At 44.8% G+C, this 19729-nt stretch overlaps 1 protein-coding gene across 2 annotated transcripts in view; it reads right to left on the reverse strand.

Moving 5' to 3' along the window:
• Nucleotides 1-19729, reverse strand: part of IFRD2 (interferon related developmental regulator 2) — a 33085-nt gene that overhangs the window by 564 nt on the left and 12792 nt on the right. The window contains exons 2-11 of one of the 2 annotated variants that reach the window (XM_047774857.1): nt 2253-2372; nt 2081-2165; nt 1850-1974; nt 1607-1764; nt 1386-1436; nt 1122-1300; nt 927-1032; nt 462-599; nt 249-377; nt 74-169 (exon numbers count right to left, since the gene is read on the reverse strand). In XM_047774857.1, the coding sequence (XP_047630813.1) occupies nt 74-169; nt 249-377; nt 462-599; nt 927-1032; nt 1122-1300; nt 1386-1436; nt 1607-1764; nt 1850-1974; nt 2081-2165; nt 2253-2372 (1187 nt within the window). The remainder of the gene's footprint in view (nt 1-73; nt 170-248; nt 378-461; nt 600-926; nt 1033-1121; nt 1301-1385; nt 1437-1606; nt 1765-1849; nt 1975-2080; nt 2166-2252; nt 2373-19729) is intronic. The other variant, XM_047774866.1, reaches the window with a different exon arrangement.

Genomic DNA, 19729 nt, shown 5'->3' on the forward strand with positions numbered 1-19729 from the left:
GCGGCCGGGGCTTCTATTCCAGCCCCTGCAGAGCTCCAGGCCTCCAGCTTGTGGGAATGGAGGGAAGACAAACCTTCTCAAAACGTGAGATTTTGCAGGCCTTCAGGGCAGTGGCATCCAGTACCAGCACAGGGCCCAGGCCAAAGATGTCACGGAGTAGCTCATTGTTCTGGGGGCAAAGAAGGCAGTGAGCTCAAGCTAGTCTGAAGCTGCCAAAAAGGCTACCTCCTCCCTGTCCGCCTCCCCACCTGGAGGTGGTGGTGCATGCCAGAACCCAGCACATCCTTGAAGGCAGCGTAGATCCGGCGCCGAGCCCAGCTGTCCACATAGAGCACCTCGAGCCCAAAGCGGACTGTCTCTTCCTCACACTCACCACCCTGCAGGGTAGAGGGGCTGTGACTGGGCTTGGTGGCTGTGCCTGGGGCACACTCTTGCAAGGAGGCATCCAGTCTCACGCGTACCTCAACAAAGTGCAGCACAGAGCGGAAGGTCGAGCGCTGGCGCCGGCGGTCAGCCTTGGCACGATACTTGTTGCTATCGGTGGCCAGAGTGCGCAGCGCACCGCAGAGGGCCTCCATGTCCTCATAAATGAAGTCTTCCTGCAGTGGGGGTGATGGAGGACGTGTGAGCGCAAGCCTAAGCTCTGCTGCCTCTCAACACATGGGAGTTGCCCAACCCTTCCTTTCAATGAGGAAGTCCTTTTCTTCTTGGCCTAGCCCTCCTGAATCGCTTCCTGGTCCCTGCCTGTGTGGAGCACTCAGGCTTACTGGCCCTATCATAGCACTCAGCATCTGAGTCTGTGTTGGGGCTACTCCCCTGCCATAACGACCTAAGGCAGCCTTGTTTTCAGTAGCATCCCCTGCACCCAGCCTAAGATGGGCAGGTGGTATCAGCAAGCACCTCCCTCCGCCCCCCACCTCTCACACCTCAAGGTCCCGGGCCAGTTCAAAGAGCAGTGCGATGGTCTCTCCAGCAGCAATCCGCAGGTTCACGCTTTCACTGGATAAGAGCTGGGGCAGCTGGGGCAGCTGCCTGGGGAAGGGGCAGGCTGAGCTATGTGTATGTGGGTTGGGCGCCTCTTCACCCTTCACCTCCCACTCCCAGTGGGCAGTCGCCCCTACCTGTCCAAGATGTGGCTGATGTGGGTGCTGGGGCAGATGGTAAGTAGCAATGCCCAGGCCTGCAGGGCAGCACAGAGCAGGCCATGCAGGCTGGCAGGGACCATAGGAGCTGTGGCGCCACCCACACCACAGGACCGGCTGAAAACACCTTCCAGACAGGTGAGGCAAGAGACCAGGTCCTAGGGGCACAAGGAGTGAAGTGAGTCATTCCGGGGCAGAGCTAGGGCCTGGGTGCTCTACTGCTTGTGTCCAAAGACCACTTACCTGTACATCGGCAGCAGCCACGTAGCAGCCCAAGCCAAGAGCAGAAGCGCACTGTGGGGAGGAGGGCAAAGCCAGGCCTTCGTCAGAGGGTGACCCTGGGTTCCCAACCATGGGACTCACCCTAAAGTAAGGGAGCCTGAAGGAAAGTGGAACCCACCTCTCTGCTTAGGAATGGAAGGGGATGAAGGAAGGAAAGGGATCACGGGGCATGGAACACTCACGTGGAGCCGGGCAGCAGGGCTAGCTGTGCCATCAGTGAGCACAGAGACCAGCAGGGGCTGCAGGCTGTGGAATAACTCCTCCCCCTTGGGTCCAGGGCCCAGCTGCACACACAGCAGACCTAGCACGGCAGCGGCCAGGGCCTGTTCCTCGCCCTTCCCTGCAAGGATGCCTTCCAGTCAGTCCATGCAAGCAAGGGTTGGCACCCAGCCAGTTCAGGCGCTCCACTGGCTCCCAGGCCCAACCTTTCTTGAGGCACTTTTCCAAGGCATCAGCCAGTGTGAGGCAGCGTTCCAGCAAGAAGTCGGGAAGTAGGTGAGCTGCCAGGGCCAAGCGCAGGCTCTCAAGAGCACCCTGCCGGGTCTTGGCACTGGTGGATGAAAAAAAGGCCATTTTGTGGGCTAACCCTACCCACTCACATCTGGCATGGGCTGAGTGGGGAGATGGGGAAGGGGTTGGCTGGCAATCAGGGGTACCTCTTGTCTGTGAGGCAGTCCACATACTCCTTCAACTTCTCCTCAAGGTCTTCCTGCTGACCCTGCTCATCCACGGCATCCCCCCCTGCAAGGCCAGCTGGTCATCCCTGCTTCTTGCCCTAGCCCACAGAGCATCCCCCTGAGTCCCTGCCCAACTCCCACCCACTCTTACCAAGGCCTTCCTCTGCAGCGGTGCTCAAGAGGCTGGGGCATTCACTGGTGGTGCTGCGAGCCTCACTGGCTGCCTCATCCTCGCTGGAACCTGAGTCAGCTTGGGTACTGCTCCGGGCACCTGCGGAGGGTGGGAGGAGAACTTAGGCTGCCTTCATGGATAAGTGATGGCTGGGTCACCTCACCCAGCCTCATGATCCCACAGGACACTATGCTGCCCCTCTTTCAAGGCTGAAGTGGGAGGCAAGGAAGCTGATGCTGGGGAGTCTGAGGCTGGAAGCAAGAAAAAGAGAACGAAGTCCATCTGCTGGAGACAGCTGAACACCGGGCCCAGCCTAGGATAACTTGGCAGACTTGGTGAGCAGAGCCTCCTTGTCTAGAGCCTACTTTAAGGGAGAGACCTAGAGCTGGGCAAAGGCAGAAGGGGCTGCAGTAGGCCTCACCAAGGCCCAGGGCCCAGCATAGAGTGGAGGCATATTCAGGAACACTATGCGGGAGACTCAACCACCAGCCCATATGATGCCCCCGAATTGCCAGGGCAAGCACCAGGGACCTTACAGAGTCAGACCCAGGGTTCAAATCCCAGCTCCAGGGTTCAAATCCCAGCTCCATCTCTTACTAGGGGTGTAACCAGGTCAGATACCTAGTCAAGAAAAATTAGCAAATTCATTTGCAGGGATGCAAGGTGAATTAAAGGCACTGAAGAGCAGAATGAATAATGCACAGGAATGAATTAGTGACTTGGAAAATAGAAAAATGGAAATCATCCAGTCAGGACAGCAGACAGAAAACCAAATGAAAAAACATGAAAGCAATATAAGAGATTTATGGGATAATATAAAGCAGGCCAATCAATGCATAATAGGGATTCTAGAAGCAGAAGAAAAAGAAAAAAGGATTGAAAATGTATTTGAAGAAACTATGGCCAAAAACTTTCCAAATCTAAAGAAAACAGATATCAAGATACAGGAAGCACAGAGGGCCCCAAACAGGCCCACACTAAGACGTATTAGAATACTCTACCCAGCAAGAATATAATTTAAAATAGAAGGTTAAATAAAGAATTCCTCCAACAAACAAAAATTGAAAGAGTACAGCATACTAAACCCATTCTAAAAGAAATATTGAAAGGGCTCCTCTAAATAAAGTAAGAAATAGGATGGAGAAAATCACAACTGGAAACCAATCACTTAAATAAGCCAGTATATAGAACTAAAAGGTGGGGGTGGGGGCGGGCGGGGAGGAGACCTATTATAAAAGTGATGATAAACACAAGGAACAGCAAAAAGATAAACATGAAAATGTTTTAAAAAAGGACATCAAAATCATAAAATGTGGGGAAGTACGAAAACCTAGGCTTTTGTTTTGTTTTGTTTTTTACAATGTGTTTGCACCTATATGACCACTAGACTAAAGCAAGCAGATATAGGAAGGGGTTGACAGACTTGAAAAACAGGGCAACCACAAATCACAACCAGGGAGTTCCTGTCATGGCTTAGTGGTAACAAAACCAACTAGTATCCACAAATCAAAACCAAACAATGCATTCACAACAACTGAAAAGAAAAGGACACAAGCATAAAATAAAAACAAAGGAACAAAGGAGAAATATAAACTCCGCTGGAAAAAAAGGTTTCAAATGGCAATAAATACATATTTATAATTACTGGAGTTCCCATCATGGCTCAGCAATAATGAAACCGACTAGTATCCATAAGGATGCAAGTTCAATCCCTGGCCTTGCTCAGTGGGTTAAGGATCTGGCTCTGCCGTGAGCTGTGGTGTAGGTCAAAGACGCAGCTCGGATCCCAAATTGCTGTGGTTGTGGCGTAGGCCAGCAGCTATAGTTCCAATCCGACCCCTGGCCTGGGAACTTCCATATGACTCGGATGTGGCCCTAAAAGGACCAAAAACAAACCAACAATAATGACCTTAAATGTCAATGGACTGAATGCTCCAATCAAAAGACATAGAGTGGAAGACTGTATAAAAAACCCAGAGTCTACAATATACTGCCTATAGAAGATTCACCTTAGGAAAAAAGGACACATGTAAATTGAAAGTGAGGGGATGGAAAACGATATTTCATGCAAATGGAAAAGACAGGAGGAAGGCAGGAGTTGGAATACCCACATCAGGAAAAAAACAAAACAAACAAAACAAAAAAAAAACATAGATGCAAAATTCTCAACAAAATTTTCGCCAACCGAATCCAACGAAATAGTAAAAAGATCATATACCAAGACCATATGGGATTCATCCCACCTTCACAAGGATGGTTCAACATAGGCAAATCAATCAACATCATATACCAAGTTAACAAAAGAAATGGCAGAAACTACATGATCATCTCAATAGATGCAGAAAAAGTATCTGACAAAATCCAACATCCATTCACGACAAAAACTCTTATCAAAGTGCGTAGAGAGGGAACATACCTTATCGTAATAAAAGTCATTTATGACAAAGCCACAGCCAAAAGAATGCTCAATAGAGAAAAGCTGAAAGCTTTCCTGCTCCAATCTATAACAAGAGAAGGATGCCCATTCTCACCACCTTTTTGTGTGTGTGTGCTTTTTGGGGCTGTACCCCCAGCACATGGAGGTTCCCAGGCTAGGGGTTGAATGGAAGCTATAGCTGCCGGCCTATACCGCAGTCACAGCAACACAGGATCTGAGCTGCATCTGTGACCTACACCACAGCTCACGGCAACACCAGATCCTTAACTCACTGAGCAAAGCCAGGGATTGAACCTGCAACCTCATAGTTCCTAGTCGGATTTGTTTCTGCTGCACCACGACAGGAACTCTAGGAATGCCCACTCTCACCACTTTTCTTCAACATAGTATTGGAAGTCCTTGCCACGGCAATCAGACAAACAAAAGAAATAAAAGGTATCCAAAATGGAAGAGAGGTAAAATTGTCACTCTATGCAGATGACATGACACTATACATAGAACACCCTTAGGACTCCATGCAAAAACTACTTGAACTGATCAATGAATTCAGCAAAACAGCAGGATACAAGATTAACATTCAGAAAACAGTTGAATTTATATATATTAACAATGAAATATTAGAAAAGGAATATATAAATATAGTACCTTTTAAAACTGTACCCCAATGGGAGTTCCCGTCATGGCACAGTGGTTAACGAATCTGACTAGGAACCATGAGGTTGCGGGTTTGATCCCTGCCCTTGCTCAGTGGGTTAAGGATCCAGCATTGCCGTGAGCTGTGGTGTAGGTCGCAAACATGGCTCGGATCCCGTGTTGCTGTGGCTCTGGCGTAGGCCAGTGCCTACAGCTCCGATTAGACCCCTAGCCTGGGAACCTCCATGTGCCGCAGGAGCGGCTCAAGAAAAAGGCAAAAAGACAAAAAAAATAAAAGTAAAAAAAATTTAAAAAATTGCACCACAAAAACTTAAATACCTAGGAATAAACCTGACCAAGGAGGTGAAAGACTTATATGCTGAGAATTATAAAACAATCAAGGAAATCAAAAGAGGATTCAGGAGTTCCTATTGTGGTACAGTGGAAATGAATCCAACTGGGAACCATAAGGTTGTAGGTTCAATCCCTGGCCTTGCTCAGAGGGCTAGGGATTCGGAGTTGCCGTGAGCTGTGGTGTAGGTTATAGACACAGCTCCGATCTGGCGTTGCTGTGGCTCTGGAGTAGGCCAGCACCTACAGCTCCGATTAGACACCTAGCCTGGGAACCTCCATATGCCACAGGAGCAGCCCTAGAAAAGACAAAAAGACAAAAGCAAAACAAAACAAAACAAAACACCAAGCAGGAGACATAACTCGCCCAGACTTTAGGCAATATTACAAAGCCACAGTAATCAAGACAGTGTGGTACTGGTACCAAAACAGACATGGCGATCAATGGAACAGAATAGAGAACTCAGAAATAAACCCAGACACTTACTATCAATTAATTTTACACAAAGGACACAAGAATAGAAAATGGGAAAAAGTCTTTTCAGCAAGTGGTGCTGGGAAAACTGGACAGCCACATGAAAATCAATGAAACTGGAACACACCCTCATACCGTGAACAAAAATAAAACTCAAAATGGCTTAAAGACTTAAACATAAGTCAAGACACCGTCAAATTCCTAGACAAGAACAAAGGCAAAACATTCTCTGACATCAACCTTACAAATGTTTTCTCAGGTTGTCTCCCAAGGCAACAGAAATAAAAGCAAAAATAAACCAATGGGACCTAATCAAACTGACAAGCTTTTGCACAGCAAAGCAAACCATTAAAAAAACCAAAAAGACAACTTAAAGAATGGGAGAAAATAGTTTCAAACGATGCAACTGACAAGGGCTTAATCTCTAAAATATATAAACAACTTACACATTTCAACAGCAAAAAAGCCAACAACCCAATGGAAAAATGGGCAAAAGACCTGAATAGACATTTCTCCAAAGAAGATATACAGATGGCCAACAAGCACATGAAAAAATGCTCAACATCACTGATTATTAGAGAAATGCAAATCAAAACTACTCTGAGGTACCACCTCACACCAGTCAGAATGGCCACCATTAATAAGTCCACAGATAACAAATGCCAGAGAGGGTGTGGAGGAAAGGGAACCCTCCTGCACTGTTGGTGGAAATGTAAACTGGTACAACAACTATGGAAAACAGTATGGAGGTTCCTCAGAAAACTAAACACAGAACTGCCATAACATCCAGCAATCCCACTCCTGGGCATATATCTTAAATTTACACTGAAAAAGATATGTGTACCCCTATGTTCACTGCACCACTATTCACAAAAGCAAAGACATGGAAACAATCTCAATCAACAGATGAACGTGCTAAGAAGATGTGGTATACATACACAATGGAATACTACTCAGCCATAAAAAAGAATGAAATCGGAGTTCCTGCCATGGCTCTGTGGTTAACAAACCTAACCTAGAGTCCATGGGGATGCGGGTTTGATCCCTGTCCTTGCTCAGTGGGATAAGGATCCGTTGCTGCCATAAGCTGCAGCATAGGTCACAGATGCAGCTTGGATCTGGCATTGCTGTGGCTGTGGTGTAGGCCAGCAGCTGTAGCTCCAATTCGACTCCTAGTCTGGGAACCTCCATATGCTGTGGGTGTGGCCCTAAAAAAAAAAAAAGAAAGAAATCATGCCATTTGCAGCCACATGGATGCAGCTAGAGACTCTCATACTAAGTGAAGTCAGTCAGAAAGAGAAAGACAAATATGATAGAATATTTACATGTGGAATCCAAAATATGGCACAAATGACAAATGCTGGAGAGGGTGTGGAGAAAAGGGAACATTTCTACACTGCTAATGGGAATGTACATTGGTACAACCACTATGGAAAACAGTATAGAGGTACCTCAGAAAACTAAATACAGAACTACCATATGACTCAGCAATCCCATTCTTGGGCATATATCTGGACAAAATTTTCTTTGAAAAAGACACATGTACCCATATGTTCACTGCAGCACTATTCACAATAGCCATGACATGGAAACAACCTAAGTGTCCATCGACAGATGGATGGATTAAGAAGATGTGGTACATACACACAGTGGAACACTACTCAGCCATAAAAAAGAACAAAATAATGCCAATAGCAGCAACATGGATGGAACTAGAGACTCTCATACTAAGTAAGTTAGAAAGACAAATACCATATGATATCACTGATTTCTAGAATCTAACATATGACACAAATGAACCTTTCCACAGAAAAGAACATCATGGACATGGACAACAGACATGTGGTTGTCAGGCAGGAGGGGGAGGGAGTAGGATGGACTGGGAATTTGGGGTTAATAGATGCAAACCATTGCCTTTGTAATGGATAAGCTATGAGATCCTGCTGTGTGGCACTGGGAACTGTATCTAGTCACTTATGATGGAGCATGATAATGTGAGAAAAAAGAATGTATATATGTATGTGTGACTGGGTCACCTTGCTGTACAGTAGAAAACTGACAGTATACTATAAACGAGCTATCATGGAAAACATTAAAAATCACTAAAAAAAATAAAAATATAGCACAAATGAACCTATCTATACAACAGAAACAAACTCATGGACATAGAGAACAGATTTGTGGTTGTCAAGGGGGAGGGGGAAGGAGTAGGATGGACTGGGATTTGGGGTTAGCAGATGTAAACTATTGTACTTGCAGTAGATAAGCAATGAGATCCTGCTTTGTAGCACAGGGAACTATATATCTAATCACTTGTGATGGAAGATGATAGATGATAATGTGAAAAAAAGAGTGTATATATATGCACAACTGGGTCACTTTGCTGTATAGCAGAAATTGACAGAACACTGTAAATCAACTATAAAAATTTTTAAGTAAAATTTAAATTAAAAATAAAATCTATTCTGAGAATTTCTTTCTTTCTTTTTTTTTTTTTTGGCCTGTTAGAGCCACACCCGCAGCATATGGAGGTTCCCAGGCTAGGGGTCGAATAGGAGCTGTAGCTGCCGGCCCACACCACAGCCACAGCCACACAGGATCCAATCCCCATCTGCGACCCACACCACAGCCACAGCCACACAGGATCCAATCCCCATCTGCGACCCACACCACAGCTCACCGCAACGTCAGATCCCCAACCTACTGAACGAGGCCAGGGATCGAACCTGCAACCTCATGGTTCCTAGTCAGATTCGTTTCCATTGTGCCAGGACAGGAACTCCTATTATGAGAATTTCTTTGCCTCTCAGCACTTGGGTCTTAAACTCCATGCTGCCTTCCACAGCACCCAACTCCAGTTTCCCAAGGGTTCGGTTCCTCTTTGCATCTATCGGACCCCCTTTGCTCCAGGCCTTGGCAGCCTATATACTGCTATGGACAGCCTACTGGGCTGGCCACCTCACAGAATCTCGCATTATAAACTTTGTAGATGCTCAATAGTGAGGCTACACCACAGTAAGGGAAGACGTCATAGGGCATAAGCTCTATAAGCAACAGATCCCCCGTAAGGGGAATCCTGGCAACTGTTGTACACTGATACAAATGTCTTCCCCTGACAAAGGGGCAGAATATCTTGCACAAGGAATTAATTTTGACCAGAGACGTCTCTCGATGGGAGAGTAGAGGATGCTCAAAAACCTGTCAGTTTCAAAGGGAATTTGGGGGAGGCTCCGAACCCCTTCAGGTTAAAGCCTCCTGGTACATTCTTCCAGCACACCAGATCAATTTCTAGATTTCTTTTGTTCTTGGTTGCAGGTTACTCAGCATGGGAGGATGCTCTTCCAAGAGAGAAGAAACACCCCGGGAATTTAAGCGGAAATTAAAAAAAAAAAAAAAAAAAGGCTGAAAAAGGAAAAACTTAAATCCTACCCCAGCACTGCCTGGCCTTTATGTAATTTGAGGGATGGCGAAAAATGGCCTGAAAATGGGTCTCTAAATTATAATACCACTCTGCAATTGGATATATATATTTATTTTATGGCCACACATGCAGCATATTGGAAGTTCCCAGGCTAGGGATCCAATTGGACCTGCAGCTGCCAACCCACACCATGGCCACTGCAACACAGGATCCAAGCCACATCCGCGAACTATACTGCAGCTTGTGACAACACTGGGTCCTTAACCACTGGTGAGGCCAGGGATCGAACCCACATCTTTATGGATACTAGTTGGGTTCTTAACCCACTGAGCCACAATGGGAACTCCTGCAATAGGGTCTTTACTGCTTCAGGATGAATAAATGGACTGAGGTTTCCTATGTTCAAGTCTTCATAGTTTTTTACCAAAATATTATCCTATGTGGCTCTTGTAAATCAGAAGCCTGGAGAACCGAAAAACTCTCCCAACATTTTAGATGATCCCCTTCTGGAGTTCCCATTGTGGCTCAGTGGAAATGAAACTGACTAGTATCCACAAGGACGCAGGTTTGATCCCTGGCCTCACTCAGTGGGTTAAGGAGCCGGTGTTGCTGTGAGCTGTGGTGTAGGCTGCAGATACCATTCACATCTGGCATTGCTGTGACTATGGTGTAGGCTGGCAGCTGCAGCTCTGACTTGAACCCTAGCCTGGGACTCTCCATGTGCCATGGGTGCAGCCCTAAAAAACAAATAAATAAATAAATAAAAGTAAAATGGTAAATGATCCCCTTCCATTTTTTTTTTTTGGTCTTTTTGCTATTTCTTTGAGCCGCTCCTGCGGCATATGGAGGTTCCCAGGCTAGGGGTTGAATTGGAGCTGTAGCCACCGGCCTACACCAGAGCCACAGCAACGCGGGATCCGAGCCGCGTCTGCAACCTACACCACAGCTCACGGCAACGCCGGATCGTTAACCCACTGAGCAAGGGCAGGGACGGAACCCGCAACCTCATGGTTCCTAGTTGGATTCGTTAACCACTGCGCCACGATGGGAACTCCAATGATCCCCTTCTAATCTTCCCCTACTCCTTTTTAATTTATTTGATTTTTATAGCATTTTTTTTATCAATTACATTTATAGTTGTACAATGATCACCACAACCAAAGTGTATAATAGCATTTCCAACCTAAAATCTTCCCCTACTCCTGACAGTACCCTTACTTCTTCGGAGCCACCCACTTCTCTGGAATCACCTACCTCTCTGCATCCCTCTGAATGATCCCCAACTCTACCTTCCTCTTTCCCTCTATAGCCTCCATTACCTCAAGACAGACAGACTAGTCCCTATGGTAACTTGTAGTGGAACTTCCTATCACTCAGGATCAGGGAAAATATGCCCTCTTAAGGAAGTGGCAAATGGTGAAGGGGCAATCAGAATACATGTGCCCTTCTCTCTAACTGATTTAGCTCAATGCAAATAGCGACTGTGCTGATTTTCTGAAAACCTCAGTAAGTTTGAAGGGTTTTAGGCCCTAACTTTGGCCTTTGATTTAACCTGAAAGGATGTCCAAATAGTACTTGCTGTACTTCTGAGGAAAAACAGAGAATTTGGGCAGCAGCCCAGCAGCACAGCAACCAGCTTGCCAGGGACCAACCCCAATATTTTGTCATGGGTGCAGATTCAGTCTTGAATCAGAAGCCTTGGTGGAGTTCTAATTCCCCAGAGGGGAGTTCCTGTTGTGGCGCAGTGGTTAACGAATCTGACTAGGAACCATGAGGTTGCGGGTTTGATCCCTCCCCTTGCTCAGTGGGTTATGGATCTGGCGTTGCCGTGAGCTGTGGTGTAGGTTGCAGACGCGGCTCGGATCCCGCGTTGCTGTGGCTCTGGCATAGGCTGGAGAATAGCTCTGATTGGACCCCTAGCCTGGGAACCTCCATATGCTGCAAGTGTAGCCCTAGAAAAGACAAAAAGACAAAATAAATAAATAAATAATTCCCCAGATGGAACAGAAGCCAAGAACCACATAATCCAACGTGTATTAGAAGGGATAAGAAAGTGTATCAGGAGTTCCCGTCGTGGCGCAGTGGTTAACGAATCCGACTAGGAACCATGAGGTTGCGGGTTCGGTCCCTGCCCTTGCTCAGTGGGTTGATGATCCGGCGTTGCCGTGAGCTGTGGTGTAGGTTGCAGACGCGGCTCGGATCCCGCGTTGCTATGGCTCTGGCGTAGGCCGGCGGCTACAGCTCCGATTAGACCCCTAGCCTGGGAACCTCCATATGCCGCGGGAGCGGCCCAAGAAATAGCAACAGCAACAACAACAACAGACAAAAAGGCAAAAAAAAAAAAAGTGTATCAAAAAGTTAACTATGAAAAGGTTAAAGGAGTGACCCAGGAAGAAAAAGAAAATCCAGCCCTCTTTCAGGGACAGCTTGTGGAGGCTTTTAGAAAATTTACTAACACTGACCTCTCCACTCCCAAAGGCCAATTCCTTCTGGGACAACAGTTTACTAAGCCAGTCCAGTCCACTCCTGATATTAGGCAGAAACTCCCAAAGTTTCAAGTAGACTCACAAACCTCTAGGCCCCAACTCCAAGAGGTGGCCTTTGGGGTATTTAACAGTCGAGATCAAGCTGAGAAGGAACAGAAAACCCTACATGAAAGCAGGCTGGCCAGGGCTCATGCTAAACTGGCAGCCATTGCTATCAGCCAGGCCTTGCAACCTAGGACAACTCAAGGGGGCCAAGGAAGTTTGACTATCCATCTAGAGGTAAGACCAGCAAAGGGCAGTTCTTCAAATGCAAGGAAACTTGCCATTGGGCCTGAGAAGGCCAGTAAGAGCTCCCTGGGCCCTGTCCAGCCTGCAAATGAACAGGTCAATGGAAGTGGGACTGCCCAGGCCCTCAGCAAAGAACTAAGGGAGGTACACCTAAAAGGGGCTATTCTACAGTATGTGGGTGATCTACTAATACATAGCCCTTCCATGGAGGCCTTGGATCAAAATACCACTGAAGTCCTCAATCTCCTTGGGGCCCGAGGTTATAGAGTCTCTCAGATAAAGGATAATATTTCAAAGCCACAAGTTAAATATCTGGGATATATTATAAAACTCAGAAGTAGAGAGTTATCTCCAGATAGAAAACAAGCTATATTAGACCTAAGTACTCCAAAAACAAAGAAACATCTCCATACTTTTGGGGGCATCATAGGATTTTGCAGAATTTGGAGTCTAAGATTTGGGCAATGCCAAACCCCATATGAAATCACTAAAGGCCCAGACACAGAATTTTGGACTGGGGAACAGGAAAAGGCTTTTAATAATATCAAGCAGGCCCTCACCAGAGCTCCTGCTCTGTGTCTCTCCAATTTGAAAAAGACATTCATCTTGTACGTGGCTGAAAAGCAGAGTACAGCTCTGGGGGTCCTAGTACAGAAGCAAGTAGAAGTTCCTCAGCCTATATGATATTTTTCCAAACAAACTAGACCCTGTGGCTCAAGGTTGGCCTGACTGCCTTCAGGCAGTAGCTGCCACCACTGTTTCATTAGTGGAAGCAGCTAATAAGCTTATCTTTAGACAGCCACTGGAAGTCCAGCCTCCTTACCACCAAATACAAGGGATTCTAGAGATAAGAGGCCACCATTGGCTAATGGAGGTTGCCTTACAAAGTACCAGGCTTTGCTCCTCAACTCCCCAGAGGTAACTCTAAAATTTGCCACACTCTCAACCTGGCTACACTTTTGCCTCCTTAAAGCCCAAAACTAACACATTCTAGCCTTGAAACCCTTGACCAGGTTTATGCCGGTAGGTCTGATCTAAGGGATCAAGCCATAGAAAACCCTAAGGAAGAACGTTTACTGATGGCAGTGGCTTGATTACAGACAGGGTTAGGAGGGCAGGGTGTACTATCATGAGCACTCACAGTGTTACAGAAGCAAAACCTTTGCCAGCTAACACCTCAGCCCAAAAGGCTGAACTGATAGCTCTAACCAGAGCCTTAACCCTAGGGAAAGGAAAAATTATAAACATATACACAGACACAAAATAGGCCTTCCTTGTTAAAGGATCTGGTGTTGCCGCAGCAGCATAGATCACAAGTGTGGCTCAGATCTTAACCCTGGCCTAGGAACTCCATCTGCCACAGGGCGTCCAAAAAAGAAGATATTCTAAGCTTGTTTCTGAAGCTGATTGCTATAGTCTATCTTTGGGTGAAGAGCAGATGCCCATGATAATAACCGAGATTATGCATGCTGGGAAAAGCATCCTTTAAAACACTGTCTGGGAGCTCCTGTCATGCTGTAGTGGAAACGAATCTGACTATAGATAGCTTCCATGAAGATGAAGGTTTGATCTCTGGCCTTTCTCAGTGGGTTAAGGATCCAGCGTTGCCGTGAGCTGTGGTGCTGTGGTGTAGGTGGCATACGTGTCTTGGATCTGGCGTTGCTATGGCTGTGGTGTAGGCCAGCGGCTATAGTTCTGATTCAACCCCTAGCCTGGGAACCTCCATTTGCTGTGGGTGCGGCCCTAAAAATAAACAAATAAAATAAAAAAGACAACCCCCCCCAAAAAGCGAAGTCTATAATAAGAGAAAAAAAAAGGACTCAAATCAATAAAATTAATAATGAAAAAGGAGAAGTTACAACTGACATCACAGAAACTGAAAGGATCATAAGAGATTCCTACAAGCAACTATTTGCCAATAAAATGGACGGCCTAGAAGAAATGGAAGAGTTGGATAAATTCTAAGAAAAGTACAATCTTCCAAGACTAAACCAAGAAGAAATAGATGAGCAGACCAACGACAAGTAGTGAAATTGGAACTATGATTTAAAAACTTACAAAAAACAGGAGTTCCCGTCGTGGCACAGTGGTTAACGAATCCGACTAGGAACCATGAGGTTGCGGGTTTGGTCCCTGCCCTTGCTCAGTGGGTTAACGATCCGGCGTTGCCGTGAGCTGTGGTGTAGGTTGCAGACGCAGCTCGGATCCCGCGTTGCTGTGGCTCTGGCGTAGGCTGGTGGCTGCAGCTCCAATTCGACCCCTAGCCTGGGAACTTCCATATGCCACAGGAGCGGCCCAAGAAATAGCAAAAAGACCAAAAAAAATAAAAATAAATAAAAAAATTAAAAAATAAAAACTTACAAAAAACAAAAGCCCAGGACCAGATGGCTTCACAGGTTGAACTCCACCAAAAATTTAGAGAAGAGTTAACAACTATCCTTCTGAAATTATTCCAAAAAATTTCAGAGAAAGGAACACTCCCAAACTCATTTTACAAGGCCACCATCACCTGACACCAAAACCAAAGATATCACAAAAAAAGAAAATAACAGCTCTTTGCTGATCGTTTTCAGCAATCAGACTGTCGACATTCCAAAAATGTTGACATCATTCCAAAAGGACACACAGTTATTACGAAGGGCCCCAGAGGCACTTCGTCCACATCAATCTAGAACTCAGTCTCCTTGGAAAGAAAAAGAAGAGGCTCCACGTTGAAAAATGGTGGGGAAAAAGGAAGGAACTGGCTACTGTTTGCACTATCTGTAGTCATGTACACAACATCATCAAGGGGTTACACTGGGCTTCCGTTACAAGATAAGCTCTGTGTATGCTCACTTCCCCATCAACATCTTTTTTTTTTTTTCTTTTTAGGGCCAATCCCGCAGCATATGGAGGTTCCCAGGCTAGGGGTCAGATGGGAGCTATAGCTGCCGGCCTACACCAGGGCCACAGCAACGCGGGATCCAAGCTGCCTCTGCGACCTACACCACAGCTCACAGCAACGCCAGATCCTTAACCCACTGAGCAAGGGCAGGGACCAAACCCGCAACCTCATGGTTCCTAGTCGGATTCGTTAACCACTGTGCCCCGACGAGAACTCCCCCATCAACACCTTTATTCAGAATGGTTCTCTTGCTGAAATCCGAAATTTTGGGGGTGAAAAATACATCCACAGGTTTCTGATGAAGCCAGGCATTACGTGTTCAGTATCTCAATATGAACACGCCCAGAAAGATGAGTTGATTCTTGAAGGAAATGACAATGAACTGTATCAAATTCAGCTGCTTTGATTCAGCAAGCCACAACAGTTAAGAACAAGGATATCAGAAAATTTTTGGATGGTATCTATGTTTCTGAAAAAGGAACAGTTCGGCAGGCTGATGAGTAAGATCTGAGTTGTCTGGCTATAGAAACAATATGCCAGATGATTCTTCAGACTCATCTATAATGTTTTAAGATATAATAAAAAGCCTATTGACCTAGGACAAAAAAAAAGAAAATTACAGACCAGTATCACTGATGGACATAGATAAAAAAATCCTCAACAAAATACTAGCAAACCAAATCCAGCAATACATCAAAATGATTGTATACCATGATCAAGTGGTATTTATCCCAGGGGTGCGAGGATTTTTCAATATCCACAAATTAATCAGTGTAATATACCACATTACAAACTGAAGAATAAAAACCATATGATCCTCTCGATAGATGCACAAAAAGCTTTTGACAAAATCCAACGCCCATTTCTGATAAAAACTCTCCAGAAACTGGCCATAGAAGGAAGCTACTTCAACATAAAGGCCATATGTGACAAACCCACAGCTAACATCATTCTCAATATTGAAAAGTTAAAAGAATTCTCACTAAGATCAGCAACAAGATAAGTATGTCCGTTCTCACTTGTATTCAACATAGTTTTGGACGTCCTAGCCACAGCAATCAGAGAAGAAAAAGAACTAAAAAGAACTGCGAGTTCACGTTGTGGCTCAGCAGAAACAAATCTGACTAGTACCCATGAGCATGCAGGTTTGATCCCTGGCCTCGCTCAGCGGGTTAAGGGTCCAGCATTGCCATGAGCTGTGGTGTAGGTTGCTGACTCGGCTTGTATCTGGTATGGCTGTGGCTGTGGCTATATGGCAGGCAGTTACAGCTCTGATTCAACACCTAGCCTGGGAACCTCCATATGCCATGGGTGCAGCCCTAAAAAGACAAAAATAAATAAATAAATAAATGAAATCCAAATTGGAAAGGAAGAAGTAAAACTATCACTGTTTGCAGATGACCTGACACTATACTTAGAAAATTCTAAAGATGCTACCAGAAAACTGTTAGAGCTCATCAATGAATTTGGTAAAGTTGTAGGATACAAAATTAATACACAGAAATAAAATACATTTCTAATTTCTATATACTAACAATGAAAGATCAGAAAGAGAAATTAAGGAAACAACCCCATTTACCATCACATTAAAAAAAAAAAGAAAAAAACCTAGGAATAAACCTACCTAAGGAGAAAAAGACCTGTACTCTGAAAACTATAAGATGCTGATGAAAGAAATAAAAGATGACATAAAGGGAAAGATAGATATACCATGCTCTTGGATTGGAACAATCAATAGTGTCAAATTGACCCAAGGCTATCTATAGATTCAACACAATCCCTATCAAATTACCAATGGCATTTTTCACAGAACTAGAATAAAAACATTTTAAAGTTTATTTGTAAACATAGAAGCCCCAAAATAGTCAAAGCTATCCTGAGAAAGGAATCAGGCTCCCTGACTTCAGACTATACTACAAAGCTATAGTCATAACAACAGTATGGTACTGGCAAAAAAACAGAAATAGAGATCAGTGGAACAGGCTAGAAAGCCCAGAATTAAACCCACACAACTATGGTCAACTAATCTATTGACAAAGGAAGCAAGAATATACAATGGAGGAGTTCCTGTTGTGGCTCAGTGATAATGAACTGGACCAATATCCATTAGGACACAGGTTCACTCAGTGGGTTAAGGATCCAGCATTGCCACAAGCTGCCGTGTACGTCGAAGACACAGCTCACATTCCTTGTTGCTTGTGGCTGATGTTTAGGCCTGCAGCTATAGCTCCGATTTGACCCCTACCCTGGCAACTTCCATATACTGCAGGTGCAGCCCTAAAAAGAAAAGAAAAGAAGAAAAGAATATACAATAAAGACAGTCCTTTCAATAAGCAGTGCTGGGAAAAATGGATTATTACATGTTAAAGAATGAAATTAGAACACTCTCTAACACCATACACAAAATAAACTCAAAATGGATTGAAGACCTAAATATAAGATGGGATACTATAAAAAACTCTTAGAGGAAAACATAGGCCCTACACTCCAGCATAAACTTCTAAAATATCTTCTCAGATCCACCTGCTAGAGTAATGACAATAAAAATGAAAATAAACAAATGGCACATAATTAAACCCAAAAGGTTTTGCACAGCAAAGGAAACCCTAAACAAAACAAAAAGACAACCCAGAGAATGGGAGAAAATATTTGCAAATGAAGTGACAAGGGATTAATCTCCGAAATATACAAACACCTCCTGCAGCTCAATATCAAAAAAACACAACTCCATCACAAAATGGGCAGAAGATCTAAACTGACAATTCTCCAAAGAATATATACAGATGGCCAAAAAACACATGAAAAGATGTTCAGCACTGGAGTTCCCATCTTGGCTCAGTGGTTAACAAACCCAACTAGTATCCATGAGGATGCAGGTTTGATCCCTAGCCTCAATCAGTGGGTTAAGGATCCGGCATTGCTGTAAACTGTGGTGTAGGTCACAGACACAGCTTGGATCTGGTGTTGCTATTGCTGTGGTTGTGGCATAGGCTGGCGGCTGTAACTCCAATTCAACCCCTAGCCTGGGAATCTTCATGTGCTGCGGGTGCGGCCCTAAAAAAAAAAGAAAAAAGAAAAAAGATGTTCAACCTCACTAATTATTAGAGAGATACAAAACAAAACTACTATGAGGTACCACCTTACACCAGCCAGAACAGCCATCATCAAAAAGTCTACAAACAATAAATGGTGGAAGTGTGGAGAAAAGGGAACCCTCTTACACTGTTGATGGGAATGTAAATTGGTGCAACCATTACGGAAAACAGACTCCTCAAAAACTAAAAATAGGAGTTCCCGTTGTGGTGCAGCAGAAACGAATCCAACTAGTATCCACGAGGATGCAAGTTTGATCCTTGGCCTTGCTCAGTAGGTTGATGATCTGGCCTTGCCATGAGCTGTGGTGTAGGTCACAGACTTGGCTGGGATCTTGTGTTGCTATGGCTGTGCCAGAGGCCGGCAGCTGTAGCTATGATTTGACCCCTAGCCTGGGAAAACTCCATATAGTGCAGGTGTAGCCCTAAAGAAGGAAGAAAAAAAAAAAAAACAAACCAAAAAAACTAAAAATAGAATTCCCATATGATCCAGCAATCCCACTCTTGGACATCTATCCAGAGAAAATCATGACTCAAAAAGATACACATACCCCAATATTCACTGCAACACTATATACAACAGTCAAGACATGGAAGCAACCTAAATGTCCATCAACAGAGGAGGAGAGGAAGATGTAGTACATACACACAATGGAATACTACGCAGCCATGAAAAAGGAATTAAATAATGGCATTTGCAGCAACATGGACACAGAAATCATCATGCTAAGTACAGTTAGACAATGAGACACAAACATCATATGCTATCACTTATACATGGAATCTAAAAAAAAGGATACAATGCACTTCTTTGTAGAAAAGAAACAGACTCACAGACTTTGAAAAACTCATGGTTGGTTACCAAAGGAGACAGGTTGGGGATAGGGGCAGCCATGGCAGAGGAATAGACTGGGGGTTTGAGATGGAAATGTTGTAAAATTAGGAATGTGATGATGGTCGTACAACTATAATAAAATTCATTCAATTAAAAAGAAAAAAGAAAAAACACTGCCAATGCCAGGATTAAAAGATGATGACATCAGAAGTAGACATCTCTCTCAAGACTGTCAGACCTGACTCATACAGCTGCTTACGTTTTCTTGAACTTTTACACACAAATTAAATTTTTATTTATAATGGGCACGATCCTATGCAAATCAATCCAACTGTTGGGTGTGTGGTAGCTGCATCTGGTACCTTTTTGTTGTTGTTGTCTTTTTGTTGTTTTAGGGCCTCACCGGCGGTATATGGAGGTTCCCAGGCTAGGGGTCTAAACAGAGCTGTAGCTGCCGGCCTACACTACAACAACGCAGGATCCAAGCTGTGGCTGCGACCTATACCACAGCTCACGGCAACGCCAGGTCCTTAACCCACTGAGCGAGGCCAGGG

This window comes from Phacochoerus africanus, chromosome 1 (assembly GCF_016906955.1).
Source record: "Phacochoerus africanus isolate WHEZ1 chromosome 1, ROS_Pafr_v1, whole genome shotgun sequence".
Classification (NCBI taxonomy): Eukaryota; Metazoa; Chordata; class Mammalia; order Artiodactyla; family Suidae; genus Phacochoerus; species Phacochoerus africanus.